The sequence below is a fragment of the Tenrec ecaudatus genome, chromosome 5 (assembly GCF_050624435.1).
Source record: "Tenrec ecaudatus isolate mTenEca1 chromosome 5, mTenEca1.hap1, whole genome shotgun sequence".
Taxonomy (NCBI): Eukaryota; Metazoa; Chordata; class Mammalia; order Afrosoricida; family Tenrecidae; genus Tenrec; species Tenrec ecaudatus.
This window is the reverse complement of record NC_134534.1, coordinates 73,051,426-73,069,604: the sequence shown is the minus strand read 5'-3', so window position 1 is coordinate 73,069,604 and position 18,179 is coordinate 73,051,426. Positions and strand designations below refer to the sequence as shown.

General features: G+C 44.0%; 1 protein-coding gene, 1 long non-coding RNA gene and 3 other non-coding genes across 9 annotated transcripts in view; 3 read left to right on the top strand and 2 right to left on the bottom strand.

Annotated features, from left to right (window-relative positions):
* LOC142448107 (uncharacterized) overlaps positions 1-2,948 on the bottom strand; it is a 42,742-nt gene extending 39,794 nt beyond the window's left edge. Inside the window, exon 1 of the long non-coding RNA XR_012784503.1 lies at positions 1,916-2,948. This is a non-coding gene — a long non-coding RNA (uncharacterized LOC142448107). The remainder of the gene's footprint in view (positions 1-1,915) is intronic.
* Positions 1,891-1,963, bottom strand: TRNAR-ACG (transfer RNA arginine (anticodon ACG)). Its single transcript has one exon. It is a non-coding gene; the product is annotated as a tRNA-Arg (tRNA).
* The window catches only part of TRIM55 (tripartite motif containing 55), a 107,537-nt gene continuing 91,744 nt past the window's right edge, over positions 2,387-18,179 (top strand). For 4 of the 5 annotated variants that reach the window (XM_075549624.1, XM_075549621.1, XM_075549622.1 and 1 more), the window contains exon 1: positions 2,387-3,603. In XM_075549624.1, the coding sequence (XP_075405739.1) occupies positions 3,569-3,603 (35 nt within the window). In that variant the 5' untranslated portion in view covers positions 2,387-3,568. The remainder of the gene's footprint in view (positions 3,604-18,179) is intronic. The other variant, XM_075549623.1, reaches the window with a different exon arrangement.
* TRNAY-GUA (transfer RNA tyrosine (anticodon GUA)) lies at positions 2,818-2,905 on the top strand. The gene is given in 2 exon segments: positions 2,818-2,854; positions 2,870-2,905. It is a non-coding gene; the product is annotated as a tRNA-Tyr (tRNA).
* On the top strand, positions 3,043-3,115 carry TRNAA-AGC (transfer RNA alanine (anticodon AGC)). Its single transcript has one exon. It is a non-coding gene; the product is annotated as a tRNA-Ala (tRNA).

Sequence of the window (18,179 nt, the reverse complement as noted above, 5' to 3'; positions counted from 1 at the left end):
AAGTTCTGTCTCTTTGCACTTTCATAAGCTTTGTAAACATATTTACCGTGTCCTGTGTATTATTTGGAAGTTGCATTATTGTTGATGATGTACTCTTCAAGTGAGTAACTTATTTTCAAATACAATCATTATAAGCATGTGTTTTGGGCATACTTGAAGTACTTGTATATATTTCCTGCAATCTTCAAGGATTTTTCTTCTGGTTTATGAGCTGTAAGTAGTTCTTTTGCAATAAAATCAGTTCACTGTCGTAATCATTTTCCAATGACACCAAATCCTTTTACTTGTTTTTACAGAAACTATGCGATTTTCTCCCTTGTGTATTCTCGTATTTGTTTGAAGGTATGATATTGGTGTTATCCTGGCTTTGCAGAACCTAGAATTATTTTTCTTTCTGAAACATAATAGAAATGAACTCTTTGAAAGATGGAGAAATTCTAGATTTTCTTGTTTTCTGGCTGACGATGCCTTGAACAAGCTTACCCATCTTGTAATATCTACAGCTCGTTTTGATGGTAACAGCGAAGACCTGGTTTTCGACAATAATGAAGCCGTTAATGTGGCAGAAGGGCTGCACCAATGGCGATGCTGATGCCAATAGTGAAAGCAAAGAAAATGAAGATGGATGGTGTAAGAGCATCTTTCACTATGAAAATGTAACAACCTTGCTACCGCAATATAATGCTTACCCAGACTTGACCAGGAAAGATAAAAAGTGGATTATGATTCCCTGACATTATTTACAAAAGAGATTCTGGAAATTATAAAATCCCAAACTAACTTTTATGCGAGGTAGCAGATGATGAGACAGAGTGCAAGCGATAAGAATGGCAACTAAACACTGGCAGCTTACAACCACGGAGGAAATACAGACTTCCACTGCTGTGAATGAACATGATATGCGTGTTTTCCTGGAGCTACCATATTATTGATGCTCTTTGGGGGTATTACTTAGATTGTAGAAGTTGTTTCTAAAACAAGATATAAGGAACAGTGCACATACACTGCAACAATTCAAAAGACACATGCAAAGAAGTACTTGGCAGTGGCCGGCTTCACAAATAGCGCACAATTACCCAGGTTCTCAATAGTCAACTAAAAGAGGTCTATGTGTCATCATGTATCAGCCACGGACGAAAGCATGGTGTCCTTCAAGAGCTATTAAACTAATGACAACGGATCATAACAATAAACTTTCTCGCAATACCAGGCCACAGATGGAGAGAGATTATCGGCTCATCTAGGGGTGAACACATTTGTTAAATATAAGTGTAAACTAGTAATCGAAGCAAAAGGGCATTTTAAATAATCTCCAATTATTTCCTCCATATTTCCGGGGTTTGGGAGTCTCTAAATCCCTTGTCATGGAGTCCATTTTGATAGTGACCATAATGCATTATGGAACAGACAGGCTTTCTACTCCCCTAAAGACCTGCAGTCTGGAAAACTCACAAGGACAGTTCTACCCTGTCCCATAGGGAAGCTAAGAGTTGGCATCGACTTAAAGGCAGTTAATTTGGTTTGGTTTTGGTAACAGCTTGAAATAATTTACAAGACCCAACATTTAGAGCTGCGGTTGAAGCAGTCCTGGGTCTAATTGGTTTTATCAACCAGGTCGCAGGCTTCATCTCTTTTAGGTTACGTAATGGTGAGACAGTTTCTAGTCTCCTTGGAGCTTTCCTGCAGGCTCAATGTGCAGGGCCCGCTCTCCCCGGAAGACGCCCCGCTGAGGACCAGCACACTGTTCTTCCGGCCGCAGCCGCACAGGTGCATGAAGGTTTTCTAAGTTAAAATGTGAGCAGTCGTTGCAGAAATCTCACTTACTCTTGGCATCTGTGGAGTGGGGGCACTGAGGGAACAATATTGATCATGAAACACTAAGACAAAAGACGAGCCAGGCAGGAGTCGAACCTACAATCTTCTGATCCGTAGTCAGACGCGTTATCCATTGCGCCACTGGCCCTTGGCTCAAGGAGGGGAGGGGACGGGGCATAGGAGACAAGTCTTGGGGCCTATCCGAGCGACACAGGCGAAGAACGGACGGAACGTGAGGTGGCAGTGTCTTCTCGGACTTCGCCCCGTGGGCCTGGCCCGAGCCTCGGCTCTCAGCACTTTCCCGAGTCCGACCCGCTGGACTGGCGAGTCAGAAACGCGGAAATGGAAGCGCGCGTGCTGAGGGGGCGGGGGAGGAGAGGTGGACCCCGCGCATGCGTAAAACAGCATCCTGGCGCGGCGCTGGAGGCACCTCCCCCGGCCCCGACAACACGCATGCGCAATTGGATCCCCTTCCGGTTCCTCTGGGTGGAAGCCCAGGGGGCGCTATGTGTTTTGGCAATTGCTCAACTCCCCAGGCAGGAAGCCTTCTAAGCTCTCTGGTTCGATTCCGACTGTAAGGAGATGTTTTCCACTTTTCTTATAGTGTGAAAAGGCCCCATTCCCCCGAGCGACCAGATGCTTGTACTCCGGTTCCAATCGTGGCCTGTGGAGACCCTCTTTTGAGCTATGGTGGGACTTTAGGAGCCGAGGCTGGTACCGGGTCTGCAGGCGGCCGCGGGGAGGCTGCGCGGGGCCCAGCCTGCTGCGTGCGCCGGCGCCATCTCACCCCCCTCAGTCGACGGCCGGAGTTACGTGGGCGCCCGGCTCGGCGAGTCCTCCGCGCTCTCCTTCCTTCCCTCGGCGCCCGCTCAGGCTGCCGGGAATGGGGAGGGGAAGACCCGCGCGAGGCGCGGCTGTGCGCCCCACAAGTGTGAACCCAGGAGCACGGGAAACCTTGGAAGTCAAAGTAGTGGAGAAGCGTGGACACAGCACCAGTCGCCTCCTTCGATAGCTCAGCTGGTAGAGCGGAGGACTGTAGGGCGTTTCTGCGGCTATCCTTAGGTCGCTGGTTCGATTCCGGCTCGAAGGAGTGGAGCTTCTTTTGTTGGTCCGGCCTCAGCTGTGGGGCTAAGTCCAGGGTGTAGTCAGGAGCGCTCGTTCTTATCTTCGCGTTTAAGAGCGCTGACCCTTCTCTAGAGGAAGAGATAAAGAGCGATGCCCAGCTGCGGGGGATTAGCTCAAATGGTAGAGCGCTCGCTTAGCATGCGAGAGGTAGCGGGATCGATGCCCGCATCCTCCAGTTTTCCTCCTGTCTGTAGTTTCACCCGTTTCTCTTTAGGGCGCCAGTGTAGGCGGACATTTGCTGATGCCGTGTTTGCGTCACTGCCCTGGGGTAATTGGCGCTGTCTGAGTGTGCCCTTCTGTCATAGCCATTTTATCTCTATTTACGCTGGGGAAGTTCAGGAACTTTCTACGCGGCACAGCCCTACCTATTGCCACTCGTTTTAGTGATTATTGACTCCTGGCTGCAGTGACAGGAGGGTCTGAGACTAAGCTGTCTAAAGTTTGGGGAAACCGATAGATGAACAATCAAAACAGCAGTCTGGTACAGAACGCTACTTTGAACTTGTGCTGAGCCTGTGCCGTCTCTGCCGTGGGGTCGGAGAATCTGGCTCTGCATGAATCCGGAAAGGATGGGATTACAAAGGGCACGTGGAGACGAGCCAGGAAGGGCCTAGACCCGAGCTTGCTGATGGAGAAGGGTTCTAATGTCTCTGCTCCTGAGGAGTAAGTAACTACGGAAAGTTAGGGATTGTTGAGAAAATAGTGAACTGAAGGGAAAGTTCTCTCTCGGGCTGCCCTTGAGAAGCAGGTCTACTTTGTTAAAAGAGCATTAAAAACCGAACTCAAGCACTCGAAAGACTGAGAGGTTAAACAGAACTCACAAAAACTGTTTTGGTAATTATTGTTCCTAATTTTCTGGAATTATTTTTTAAGGTTGGGGGGGAATATTGCACCCACACTTTAACCTTCACTACAGAAAGCACAGATCCACACAAAGGCAGGATTATTGCTTTTTTTGAGGATTCCGCCTATTATAGGTTAGCTCTTAACCCCCAGTGCCCTTTCTAAGGTCTTAGATAACACCTACGTTTTTGTTACCAATGTGTACAACTCATTGGAGCTTATTGGCATGCTTTGACTTGCGAGGAAATCTCCATTTTTTAATTAGGTTTATTCTTATCAGTATATTCTTTTAGTTGAAAAATTCACTTAAAATATTTCATAACTTTTGTGAAAACAAATACGAGTAGGGAAACACTTTCATCTGACCATATACCCACATTACTGCTTTGGAATTACAAGTGCTGTAGCTGACTGAGGGGAGCATCTGTCAGTGAAACTGAGTGACCCCAAAGGTGGAAATGGGTACGTATCAAGAACCCAGAGGCAGAACACTCTTTGAGGGAGTAGGCTAGCTTAGCACTCAAATAACAATCCCCAGGTCAGCAATAATCAGATGGGGAATAGAATTAATGTAAAAAGTTAGTGTCCTAAGTCAAGAAACAGTTTGAGATGGTCACTTATTGCTGTGGGCTTTAAAATCTGATGGCCGTCCTTGGTTTTACCACTCGTTAGCTGTGTCACCTTGGGCAAGCTGCTTGACATCTGTGTTTCAGTTTCCTCATTTGTAAGAGAATATGGGACCTACTTTTAATTAAGATACAACTTCTAAGACACTTTGTACAAGGCCTGGCACGTAGGAGACATACAACAAATATTAGTTGTTGTAGAAAGGATGAAGGTAAAACAGAGGGCCTTCTAATGAACAATAATAACGAGCTGAATTTGCTGCTAGAGTGTGAACAGTTAACGGAATAGCCTAGTGAGAGAGCTGTGCTTATTAGTTGACATTGGTCTGTTGGACTATTTCTCAGAAGTTACTTATGTACTGACAAAATGGCCTCTCTCTTACCTCCTAGGCTGTCCAAGTGGGCAGGCCCATTCTTCTCCACAGGGGGGAAAACTGTCATCATCCAAAGTCCTCTTCAGTTTTTTAATCACTTTCCTCAAAGAGAGTACATCAGGCCTTCCTACCAGAACTGACTGTACAGGCTCTCTCCATTCCCCCTGGCTCTCTCCACCCGCACCTGCTCTCTCCTTTCCCTCGGCAGCTCAGTTCACTCTCAGCCACATAGATTCAAGTGGACAAACTTGTCTAGGACTGTTGCTTTTGTCATTTGCCTGGAGAACTTTCTTTTCCCATTCATTTCATCCCGTCAAGCCCACTTCAAAGTTGACCTCTTTCTTTTCTTTTTCTTTTAAATCATTTTACTGGGGGCTCGTATATTCTTATCACAATCCATCCATCCATCCATTGTGTCAAGAACATATGTACATTTGTTGCTATCATCATTCTCAAAATATTTGCCTTCTACTTGAGCCCTTAATATCTGCTGCTCATATCCCCCTGCCTCCCTACTCCCTTCTACCTCATGAACCCTTCATCATTCATAAATTATTATTATTTTGTCATATGTTACACTGTCCGATGTCTCTGCCCGCCTTCTTCTCTGTTGTCCATCCACCAGGGAGAAGGCTATACGTAGACTCTTGTAGTCGGTTCCCCTTTTCTACCCTACATTCCCTCCATGCTCCAGGCATCACCACTCACCACTGGACCTGAAGGATTCATCTGTCCTGGATTCCCTGTGTTTCCATTTGCTATCTGTACCTATGTAAATCCTCAGGTCTAGCCAGATTTGTAGGGTCAAATTGGGATCATGAGAGTGGGGAGGGGGGAGAGAAGCATTTAAAAACTAGAGGAAAGTTATATGTTTCATGTTTCATCGTTGTTACCCTGCACACTGACTGGCTCATCTCCTGCCCACAACCCTTCAGTAAGGGGGTGTCCAGTTGGCTACCAATGAGCTTTGAGTCTCCACTCTGTACTCACCCACATTTACAATGATATGATTTTTTGTTCCTTGATGCTTGATACCTGAGCCCTTCGACAGCTCATGGTCACACAGGCTGGTGTGTTTCTTCCATGTGGGCTTTGTTGCTTCTAAACTAGATGCTACTTGTTTATCTTCAAGCATTTAAGACCCCAGATGCTATATTTTTTTATAGATGGGCACCATCAGCTTTCTTCACCACATTTGCTTATGCATATGTTTGTCTTCATTGATCGTATTAGGAAGGAGGACACCCATTGATATGATTTTTAGTTCTTTGATGTGTGATAACTGGTCCCTTCTACACCTCATGGTCAGACAGGCTGGTGTGCTTCTTCCATGTGGGCTTTGATGCTTCTGAGCTAGATGGCTGCTTGTTTATCTTCAAGCCTTTAATACCCCAGACACTATATCTTTTGATAGCCAGGCACCATCAGCTTTCTTTACCACATTTGCTTATGCACACATTTTTCTTCAGCAATCGTGTCGAGAAGGCGTGCTTCTGGAATGCCAATTTGCATTGAGTAAGTGCTTGAGTGAAGGCCCGATGTCCATCTGCTGTCTTAATACTAAACCTATAAATACATGCGTATAGATCTGTTTCCCCACACTCATATAAATATATTTACATATGTACATTCCAGTCTTTAGACCTCTATAAATACCCTTTGCACCTAGTTCTTTCCTCTATTTCCTTTTACTTTCCTGTTGTCCCATTATCATGCTCAGCCTTCATTTGGGTTTCAGTAATTTCTCTCAATTACCTTGCCCTTGCTGAATCCCTATCAGGCTTCTCACACCCTTCTTGCTACTGATTTTGGATCATTTATTGCTCCCCTGTCCCTGGGTTGGTCAGCACCACTTTCTTACCCCCTCCTCCCCCTTTTCCGTGTCCCTCTGGAACCATTTGTCCCATTGTTTTCTCCGCCAGATTATTCATCCAGTCTATCTTATCTAGATAGATCTGTAGAGATAATAATGTACACCAAAAATCAAATCAAGTCACAGCAAGATAGGCGATGAGTGAGAACACAACGATGATAATAAAAAGAAAATCAACCCATAGAAGAATAAATTAATTAAAAGAAAAAATTTTAAAAAGAAAGAAAAACCTGTAAATAGATCAAGGTCTGATTTTTTATATCTAGGTGTGGCCTTCAGTCAGGTCCCATGGGGTACCATGCTTTGGCCCCAGAGTCTGTCCTTTGAAATCCCTCAGGGGCTCCCTGCTCTGCTCCCACGGTTTTTCTGCCACATGCTTTTAGTGGTTTGCCTCACTGTCACAGGGTCAGTCTGGGCCAGTCCTGACCCTGATTCTCCAGTGTTGTCCCCCTTAGGACCCTGGGCCATCAAGGGATGGCGTGTCTCATAGTGGAACCAGCCATATTGTCCACTCTGTTCATTGGCTATTCAGAGTAGGGATATCATCCTCCAGGCCTGATGGGCCCGGGTGTGCTCCACTCTCTCTTCCTCCCCCTTCATTTGCTCCCATTTGCTCTGATCAGATATGTCCCTCTCCCCTAGCTGCAGCTTCAGTGCCGTCCTCTCAAGTAAATTCTTCTGGGTTGAGGGGTAGTTGTCCACATATCTGGTATGGGGGTTGAGCCCTCAGGCCCCTCTACTAGCTCCCCAGGCCTTGCCGGCACGCTGCATTCATCTGGCACTGGCTTTATATCTGGTCCCTCTTTCCCTGTGGAGACACAGGCAATACCCTCCGCTTGGGTGGGTCAGTACCCTATTCCCCCATCACACATCTTTTTTTTTCTTGCCCCTTTCCTCCCTCCACCCCCATTTTAGTTGGCCACCATATGTACCCCTGGATTTGGTCTGGCCCCTGCCATACTACCTGGACCTCACTCACCCCTGGAGTGTTTTATACAGTAGCTTTTTCCCTGTGCCCCTTTTGCACTTACCTTCCTGTTCTCTCTTTTTTACATATATATAAACTTAGCTCAGCAGACTCATGTTATAATTGTCCTTTTGTGCGTGGCTTACTTCACTTAGCATAATTTCCTCCAGTTCTTCCCATGCAGCGATATGCTTCATGCGTTCATCACTACTTTTTAGCATTGCATAGTACTCCATTGTATTTAATCCTTTCATCTGTTGATGGAAATTTTGGTTGTTTCCAACTCCTTGCGATTGTGAACTGGGCCGCGATGAACATTGGAGCACAGATGTCTGGCCTTGGTTTATTTCTTGCCTCTTCTGGGTATATGCCCAGTAGAGGGATTGCTGGGTTGTACGGTAACTCAATTTCCATCTGTTGGAGAAATCGCCAAATCGATTTCCATAGTGGCTTTACATACCTACAAGTCCACCAGCAGTGGATGAGAGTTCCTATCTCACCATAGCCCCTCCACTTGTTGCTTTCTGATTTTTTGAATTGGGCTATCTTTGAGGATATTAGGTGGTATCTCATAGTTGTTTTGATTTGCATTTCTCTTATGGTTAATGATTGGGAACATTTTCTCATGGTTATTGGTCATTCGGATTTCAGATGCTGTGGAACTTCTGTTCAGGTCCTTTGCCCACCTCCTCAGTGGGCAATTCGTTTTTCTCTTATTGTGTGCTTGCAAAGTATTGTAGATTTTAGTAATAAGGCCTTTGTCCGATGTGTCATTGCTAAAGATGTTATCCCAGTCCGTGGGCTCTCTTATTACTCTCTTTGTGAATTCCTTCGATGTACACAGGTGTCTTATCTTCAGTATATCCCATTTGTCTATTTATGACTCCTCTGTATTTGTATCCTTCCCTGTTTCTGATAGCCTATGTATTCCCTGTGCCAAGGTTCTCAGGTTTGTCCCAATTCCCTCATTAATGGTCCTCATTGTTTTGGATTTTAACTCAAGGTCTGTGATCTACCTTGAGTTTATTCTTGTGCATGGAGTGAGGTAAGGGTCTTGCTTCATTTTTCTGTAGGTAGATATCCATTCTTTCTAACATCATTTATTGAAGATGGCATCTGTTTCCCATTTAATATTTTTTGGGTCCATAACAAAGATCAGTTGCCTGTATGCTGATGTTTTATTTCTGGGTCTTTAGCTGTTTTCCATTGGCCTCAATACCTGTCATTATGCCAGTACCACACTGTTTTGACTACTGTGGCCTTATAGTACATGCTAAAATCAGGTAGAGCAAGCCCTCCCACTTTGTCCTTCTTCTTTAGGAATTCTCTGCTAATTCTGGGCTTCTTCCCCCTCCATATGAAGTTTGTAATCTGTTTTTCCTATTCTTTGAAGAAGGATGGTGGTATTCTTATCGGGATACCATTGAATTTATATAGTGCCTTGGGTAGAACTGACATCTTTACTATATTCAGTCTGCCAATCCAGGAGCATGGGACATTCTTCCATTTGTTGAGGTCACTCTTGATTTCTTGAAGTAGTGTTTTATAATTTTCCTCATACAAATCTTTTGGGTTTTTTAGTCAGGTATATCCCTAGGTATTTCAATTTGTGTTTGGCTATTGTAAAGGGTACTACCTTTTTAATCATCTCTTCTATGATCTTGTCAGATGTGTAGAGCAGTCCAATAGACTTCTTTGTTGATTTTGTATCCTGCCACTCCGCCATATTCCTCTATTGCTTCCAACACTCTGCTTCTGGAGTTTAAGGGATCTTGAATATATAGAATTATATCATCTGCGAATAATGATAATTTTGCCTCTTACTTCCCCAGCTGAACAATTTAATACCTTTCCTTTGTCTTAGGTTTTAGCTAGGACCTCCAGTACGATGTTAAATAGGAGTGGGGACAAGGGGCATCCCTGTTTGGTCCCCTTTTTCAGTGGAATTGTTTTCATCTTTTCCGTTAGCTACCACATTAGCTGTTGGTTTTTCATATATGGCTTGTATAATATTGAGGAATTTTCTTTCTATTCCTATATTTTTCAGTGAAACAGGAATGCATGTTGGATGTTGTCGAATGCTTTTTCCGCGTCTATTGGTATAATCATGTGGTTCTTATCATTTTTCCTGCCAATGTGGTGAATAATGCTGATGGTCTTTTGCATGTTGCACCATCCCTGCATCCCTGGTATCAATCCCATTTGTTCATGGTGAATTATTTTTTAAATATGCTTTTGTATTCTGTTGGCCAGTATTTTGTTAAGGATTTTTGCATCAATGTTCATTAGGGATATTGGTCTATAGTTCTAGATTCTTGTGGCATCTTTGCACGCTTTCGGTATCAAAGTTATCTAGCTTCATAGAAAGAGTTTGGGAGTTTTCCATCATTTTCTATGTTCTGGAAGGGTTTGTATAGGGTTGGTGTCAGGTTTTCCCTGAATGCTTTGTTTAATTCTCCTGTGAAGCCATCTGGCCCAGGGGATTTTTTTGTTGGTAATCCCTTGATTACCTTGTCTATTTCTTCCTTTGCTATGGGTCTGTTGAGGTTGTTGACATCCATCTGGGAAATCTATGGAGGGATTGTGTTTCCAAATATTTGTCCATGTCTTCCAAATTGTTGAATTCGTTAGAATATAGACCTTCATAGTAGTGTATACTTCGCCTTTTGATTTCATTAGGGTCTGTTGTTATGGCCCCTGTTTCATTCTTTATCCTTGAAAATGTCATTTGTTCCTTCCTTTCTTTGGTTAGGTTTACCAGAGGTCTATCAATTCTGTTAATTCTTTCAAGGAACCAATTTTTAGCGGCATTAATTTTTCCATAGTTTTCTTGTTTTCCCTCTCCTGGTGGTCTTTTATTTGTCCTCAGTAAGTGTTGATCTTCTGCCCATACTGGATTGGCAAGGATCTTTTGTAGGGCTGGGATTTATTTTTATGTATTTTCTGAAGTTGTCCCTGTCTGGGAAGACTCTTACTTCTCCATCTATTTTAATAGATAATTTGTCTGGCCAAAGTATTCTTGAGTTTGTGTTGTTTTCCTTCAATTTTTGGAATATGTTACTCCATCCCTCCTATTCTTCTTTGTTTCCGCTGATAGATCTGAACATACTCTTATTGGGGTACCTTTATATTGAACTGTTTGTTTTCCCTAGCGGCTTTTATGATCTTCTCCTTTTCCTCATAGTTGGATAATTTGACAGTTATGTGTCTTGGTGACTTCTTCTTGAGAATCAGTCTGGCTGGTGTTCTTTCAGCCTCTTGTATGGTTGCCTGATTTTTATTTATTGAGCTGGGGAAGTTTTCCTCTAAGAATTCCCTTGCTATTTTCACTGTTGACTTTTTTGTTGTGTCTTGTTCCGGTAGTCTGATTATTCTAATTTTTTTTTCATAGCATTAGACATGGCTCTCAAGTTTTCTTCAGCTTCTTTGATAGTTTTATTTGACTGTTTTTCCCATTTGCTGAGGTTTGCTTGGTTATTCTCTAGGTTGCTGGTGTGATATCTGCCTCTTCAAGCCTATTGGCAAGATCTGTCAAAGGAGAGAGGGGGAGAGAAGAGGGGAAAGAGAAAAAAAGGGAAAAAGAAGGAAGCGAGAACAAAACCCTAACACAAACCTGAGCCCATTGAGACTGACTGCGGTGGGATAGGAAAGGCAGGGCTAGTGAACAGAGTGAGAAGAAATAGAGTAGTAGAAAAGGAGATAACTGAGACTTGATCTGTGAAGCTGGAGGAGTTCCAACTCTTCCTCAGGGTAGCGGGGTGCTGTACCCATTTGATGTAGGGTTCCACAGATGCTGTGTGGGATTACTTCAAAGGCAAGAACGCGCCTGTGTTCAGGTGTCACTTGAGTGCTGGAGTTTGCTGGTGTACCTGCCTTGTGCTGTATATAGCACTGCAGCAGGGGCTGGGGGTGGTGGCGGCTAGGGTGTTCCCACAGCCCCCCCTAGGGCCTCTGGGCAGGCAGGGCCTTCCCAGCTATGTGTAGAATCACTGAGAGGGAAGCTGGGCTTATTGGCCTATCTAGTCTGCTGGTGCTTACTAGATCAGAGGATTTTATTTTTTATCCCCCCTGGCCAGCTAGAATAAAATCAAATGAAATTGTCTCCCACAGTCACTGGGCTGCAGCTCCCTGTTTAAAGCTGACACTTGCTACAGCAGATCTTTGTTATGAAAAAAGCTGCCAGGCCCTGTAGCTGAGTTCTGGCATTCCTTAGCTAGCTTTCTTCCTATGCTAATTTATGTTAAGGACCTCCTGCCTCTGTGCTCCTTGGAGCTCAGCAACCAGACTTGATTTTGAGTTTTAAACCAATACTATATATTTCACCTTTTTCTTTAAATTATGCTTGTGAAGTTCTCTGATCTGGGGGCTGTCAGGCTGACCCCAGAGTGGGAGATCCAGCTTATCAGGAGTTTTATTGTTAGGCAGCTTAGCCTAGGGAATTGGGAAGTCCATTTATGCATGCCCAGGAGAGCCAGCAAAGGACAAAGCTGTCGGATGGGCTTTACACCTAGAGCAGCCCACCTTGGCCAGGTGATTACAATTCAACCAATGGGATCAACCTGGGGTCATTCACCACGCCTCCCCCGGGAACCCTTGAAAAGGCAGGGACCGGAAGGAAGAGGGGCTTCCTTGGGTGGTCTGGTCTTCTTCGTGGGAGGAGAGAGATCCTTGGGTGACCTGGGGCAGTCTCTGCCAGGCCGCATGGTCAAAGGAATCCTATGGGTGCCGCGTAAACCTGATGCTTCTTTGAACTTTCATTAAATTCACTTGGATCACGAGCCCGGCTTCGGCGTGAAATCTTTCTCACGCGGAGCCAAGGACCGAGGCTGAAATTTAGGCAGGAGAGAGAGACCTAACATTATTTCCTTCCCAGCCAATTGGAACTAAATTTGTTCCCTGGACTCCCGACTTTCGCCTATTTTCTCCCACACCGCAATCTACCTGAGGTAAAAATCTACTTTTTCTTCTACTCTAAATTATGCCTACCTGCACCACCACTCCCCAGGCTGTGAACTCAAGGCAGCCAACTGTGTGGAGAGCTCCAGTATGGGGTTCCCCTCATGCCTGGGATTCTGTTCCCTCTCTGCCGTCCACCTGCAGAAATCGCTGCTCCCGGCAAGGGCACTGCCAGCGCCCAGGGCTTGCCAAAGCTAGAGCGCTTTAAAGAGTTCTTGGTTTGCTTTGTGAGTGGAAATCCCACTCAAAAAGGGGTTCAGGAGAGACCCTGGTGCCCTAGTGCTAATTTCAGGACTCCACCTCCCTGTTTTCCTTCACCTTACCTCCCAATTTTCTGGTCTGGCAGCAGGAGCTCCTGATGGGTGAATCCTATCTGGTTGCCATTTTTTCCCCTCTTCCCAAAGTTGACCTCTTTCAATGTTCATAGGTCCTTTGGATTCTAGAATGCCCAGATTTGGGGATCAATTTTAACCTTGCTTATTGTGGTTACTTCTTCCCTAGATGGTAAATTCTGCTCCCATATGAATCTTGCTATCTTGCACTCCCTTACACTACTTCCTTCTCTCAGTGAACCTGAGAAATTCTGTGCCAGTTCCTTACTTCCTAAAACCAAAATAAAAATAAATTCTGACTAAATTCAATAATGTATTCCTATGAACACAACCAGCCTGAATGTTTGATATTGGATGAAGTACAGTCAGGAGCTCACCTAAGACCAGCAGTTCTCAACCTGGGTCGCAACCCCTTTGAGGATCAAACGGCCCTTTAACAGGGGTCACCCATTCATAACAGTAGCAAAATGACAGTGATGAAGTAGCAATGAAAATAATTTTATGGTTGGGGAGTCACCACAACCTGAGGAGCTGTATTTAAAAGCTGCTGCATTAAGAAGGTTGAGAACCACTGCCTGAGACAGAAGCCTCAGTTAGGCCAGCACCTTCGTTTTGAAGTTGAATGAATGCTCTCAACTTGCATGTTAATAAGACAAACCCAGGAGGGTTAGTTACCTCCTTGTCACACCCGTTTTCTTTCCTTTTCCTCTCACCCCTAAACATAGGTGTTATTTTCCCGGAAAGCTTCCAAGATTGGCATGTATTTCAGCACTGAGAGGCCTAGCAAGCATACCAGGAAAAAAAAAAAAAAAGAAACTCTGGAGGGGCTAATCTAAAAGTTGTATGCATTTTTCTATAAAGGTACTCATAAATTACAAAAAGAAAACTGACCAAAACTCTGTTAGAGAAGCAGAGAGATGTAATGAGAAATATAACAGCACAAACCAGCAAACAGTGTTGTAAAGTACAAGAAGACAAAGTCGTTGTTTACACAGCACAATGTCCAAGTATCAGTGCTGTGTTCAGTCTCCAACAATATACTCGACCTTTTTCAGCCTGATTCTATACTTCATTGCAGTGGCTACATAGAACTCAGTGTTCATGATTATAGGGTGTACTAACGAAGTTAACAGGATACAATGCAAGTGAGAACAGTTCAGGATACAGTTGTTCTTCAGGACTAGTTAGAATGGTTTTTCAGGCCTGTTAATAGATGGCCAAACAGCATTCTATTCTGTTTAAAACAACCTGAAGACATTCAGCTCAAAATCCCTGCGTCAGGAAACTCAACTCCCTGGTAAGGAGCTAGAGCAGTGGTTCTCAACCTGTGGGTCGTGACCCCTTGGGGGTCGAATGACCCTTTCACAGGAGTTGCCTGATTCATAACAGTAGCAAAATTACAGTTATTAAGTAGCAACAAAAGGGTGGTGGTCACCACAACATGAGGAACTGTATTAAAGGGTTGCGGCATTAGGAAGGTTGAGAACCACTGACCTAGAGATACCTCACTCTAGTAAGCCACAACCTGAAGGCATTCAGCTCCACTTCTGTGGGTCAGCAAGCCTCGCTCCCTCATGTAAGTGTCGAGAGACACCCTACTCCCTAAACCAGCCTCCTGTCCAAAGGCACTCAGTTTTATTTGCTGTGTGAGCTGGGAAGCCACCCACCCCACCCCTGACTTCCTGCTCCGGCTCCTGGTTCTGCTACTGCTCCTTTCATGTCACCCCCGTCTTCTGGATCAAGAAGGCTCACTGTGCAGGAATCTCAGGGTCCAGAGTATGCGCCCCTGGTTCTTGCTGGTGGTGAAACCACCTCTCCTGCTTCTCATAGAGCTCATGTTACACTGTTGGGAGGGCCATCTTAATGCCTCCTGCTAGCATTATTCTCAGGTAAATCCTATCAGTGCGCCCCCTGCCCTCATCCCCCTTCTATCTAGACCCATAATGGAAAATGTCATTTGGTTGGAGTCAAAGAGGCTCGAAGAACCATATTAAATAATTCACTGCCTCTGCTGTCAGCGTCTGCTATGCAAGCCGTTGGTTGCTTGATATTTACAAAGTCATTTGGAAGTAATTTTTATTCTTTGGGTATTAGTTGTCAGGCTATTTTTGGAAACTGGTCATCCATAGTCCATGTCATGCGTTCCTGCAATATGCAAAAAACATTTTTTATTGCAATTTAGTCTTACTAAGCTAACTTTCTGAGAATTGTAAAGAAGAAGGAAGTTATTTCTGAGAAGTAGTAACACTGACAAAATGGAGTCAAGCTCCAGTCATGCCTATCGTGGCTGGTATGTTACTGTGATGCTGGAAGCTATGTCACTGGTATTTCAAATACCAGCAAGATCACCCAGAACACACAGGTTTGAGCAGAGTTCCCTTCCAAGAACAACTATGAAGAAGGAACAGCCTGTCCACATCTGAAGAATCAGGGACTTAGGAATAGCAGTGGTACATTGGCAGAGATCGTGCCAGAGGAAGAGCCCCTCAAGTTGAAAACCACTCTAAATATGACTGAGGGAGAGCTGCCTTCTTAAAGTAGAATCTACTATATGGGACGGATGGAGTGAGCCTTTGGGAGTAAGGTTTTCAGGACCTTCATTTGCTACTGGGGCATGACTCAAAAGAGCGCAATCATCTAATAGTAATTGGAACTTGGAATGTACAAAGAGTACACAGAAATCAAATTGACTACATCTTTGGGAAGAGATACCGGAGAAGCTGAATACCACAAGCCAGAGGCTGTACAACACAGACCAGTTGTTGATATGTAAGTTCAGATTGAAGGGGGGGAACCAAAATATGACCTTATTTTAGAGAACATTTTTAGAACAAATTTGATGCATTGAACAGATGACCTGATGAGCTGTGGGATGACTTCAAGAACATCGTCCATGAAGAGAGCTAAATGTATTAGGATGGGTTTACTAGAGAAACAAATTGAGAGACACTCATTTATGTGTAGCAAGAGCTTCATATCAAGAATGGTATATCAGGCAAACGTCCCAGCCCAGTCCAACTCAAGTCCAAAGTCTAAAACTAGTCCATAAGTCCCTCTTCAGATTCATGCAGTCACATGCAATGATGCAAAATGCAGGAAGATCACAGGCCAGTGGGTGAAAAGTCTGTGAATCCAATGGTGGTGGAAGCATCACAGGGGTGATGCAGGTCTCAGCGTGGCTCACTGGCATGAAGGTGAAGGCAGAGAGAGCGGGGAGGTTCCCAGGATTCTCCTTATGAAGAAGTCATACCCACAAGGAGGCTCCATCAGACTGTGGCCTGATTGACATGCTAGAGTCCATCCCAACACTTCAAGTTGACATGAGACATTGATGTGTACATGGAAACTGTGTTACAAAAAATTAACCTGTGTGCTCCATATCATGACTCTGGATGTGGGGCATACAGGTGTTTATTATAATATTCTGTCAACTGTCTATAATTTTGAAAGATTCTAAACAAAATGTTGGACCAAAAAGAGAGAAAAAATACAATTAATAAATTTACACACACACAAGATAAATACCACAAGGTAATTAAGAATACAGGAACGAAAGGGAAAAACATCAATGTCAGAAGAGACACTGAAACATGCTCTAAATTGTACAATAGCTAAGGCAAATGGCAGAAATAACGAAATAAAAGCTGAACAGAAAACTTTCACAGGGCAGCTGGAGTGGACAGAGTATTATAATGAAATGTGCAAAGACCTAGAGCTGTGGCTGTTGCTGTGTGCCCTCCAGATGGTTCCAGCCCATCTCAGCCCAAAGCACAACACACCCAAAGTGCTGCTCCTGCACCATCCTCTCAATTGTCCCTCAGCTTGAGGCCATTGCTGCAGCCACTGTGTCCATGCATCTCACGGAGGGCCTCCCTCTTTTTCACTGCCTCACCTTTTTAATTAGTGTCCTGCTCCTGATAGTATGTCCAAATAGGTAAGATGAAGCCTTACTGCCCTTGCCTTTAATGAGCTCTGGTCATACTTCTTCCAAGGCAGATCGATTTGTCCTTTTAGCAGTCTGTGGTGCTTTCAATATTCTTCTCCAGCACTGTAATTCAAACACAGTAATTCTCCCTTGGTCTTTGGTGATCAATATCCAACTTTCAAATGCATAGGTGGCGATTGAAAATACCATGGCTCGGGTCAGGTGCACCTAGAGTTAGAAAACCAGAAAGGAAGAACACACTCAGCGTTTCTTAAACTGAAAGAACTGAGTAGCAAAGCCTCAAGTTGCAATAATGAAATGTGGGTAAAATGCTGAATGATGCAGGAAGCATCCAAAGAAGATGGGAAGAATACAGAGCACTGTACCAACCAACAAGAACTAGTCACCATTCAGCCATTTCAAGAGGTCGCATATGAGCAAGAACCAATGGGACAGAAGGAAGAAGTCCAAGCTGTACTGGCAGAATTAGCCCAAAGATTCCAGGAATTGATGGAATGCCAATGGAAATGCTTGAGCAAGCTGATAAACACTGGAAGCACTTGCTTGTCTATGTCAAGAAATTTGGAAGACAGCTACCTGGTCAACTGTCTGGAAGAGATTCATATTTATATCCATTCCAAAGAAAAGTAACCCAAAAGAATGTGACAAAACCGTATCATTGCTATCACATGCAAGTACATTTTTGCTGAAGATAGTCGAACAGTAATTATAGCAGTACATTGACAGGGAGCTGCCAGAAATTCAGACCAGATTCACAAGAAGACATGGAACAAGGGATATCATTGCTGATGTCAGAGAGATCTTTGCCAAAAGCAGAGAATATAAAAAAGATGCTTGCTTGTGTTTTGTTGGCTATGCAAAGGCATTCAACTGTATGGATCATGACACACTATGGATAGCCTTGAGAAGAAAGGGAATTCCAGAACATTTGATTGTGCCCATGTGGAACCTATACACGGATCAAGAGGCAGTTGTACAAACAACAAGGGAATACTGCATAGTCAATAAAACAGACCTCTTCCTGGTAGTGTCTGCTTTCAGTCAGATTTATCTGATATCAACAATGTTAACTCATGCTACTTCCTCTTCTGAATGCGATGTGCATGTCTGACAGTTCTTTGTGTATTGCTGCAACCATTTTAAAATTATCTTTGGTGAAATAGTATTTGTATGTGATTTTAATGATATCGTTCTGGAATCTCTAGATTCCATTGGATCACATTTCTCTGTTGATGGACATAGGTATATTTTCCAGTGTGTTGAGTGGTTAGCTGTCTTCCAAATTTCTTGGCATAGATTAGTAATTTTGATTTTGGCATTAC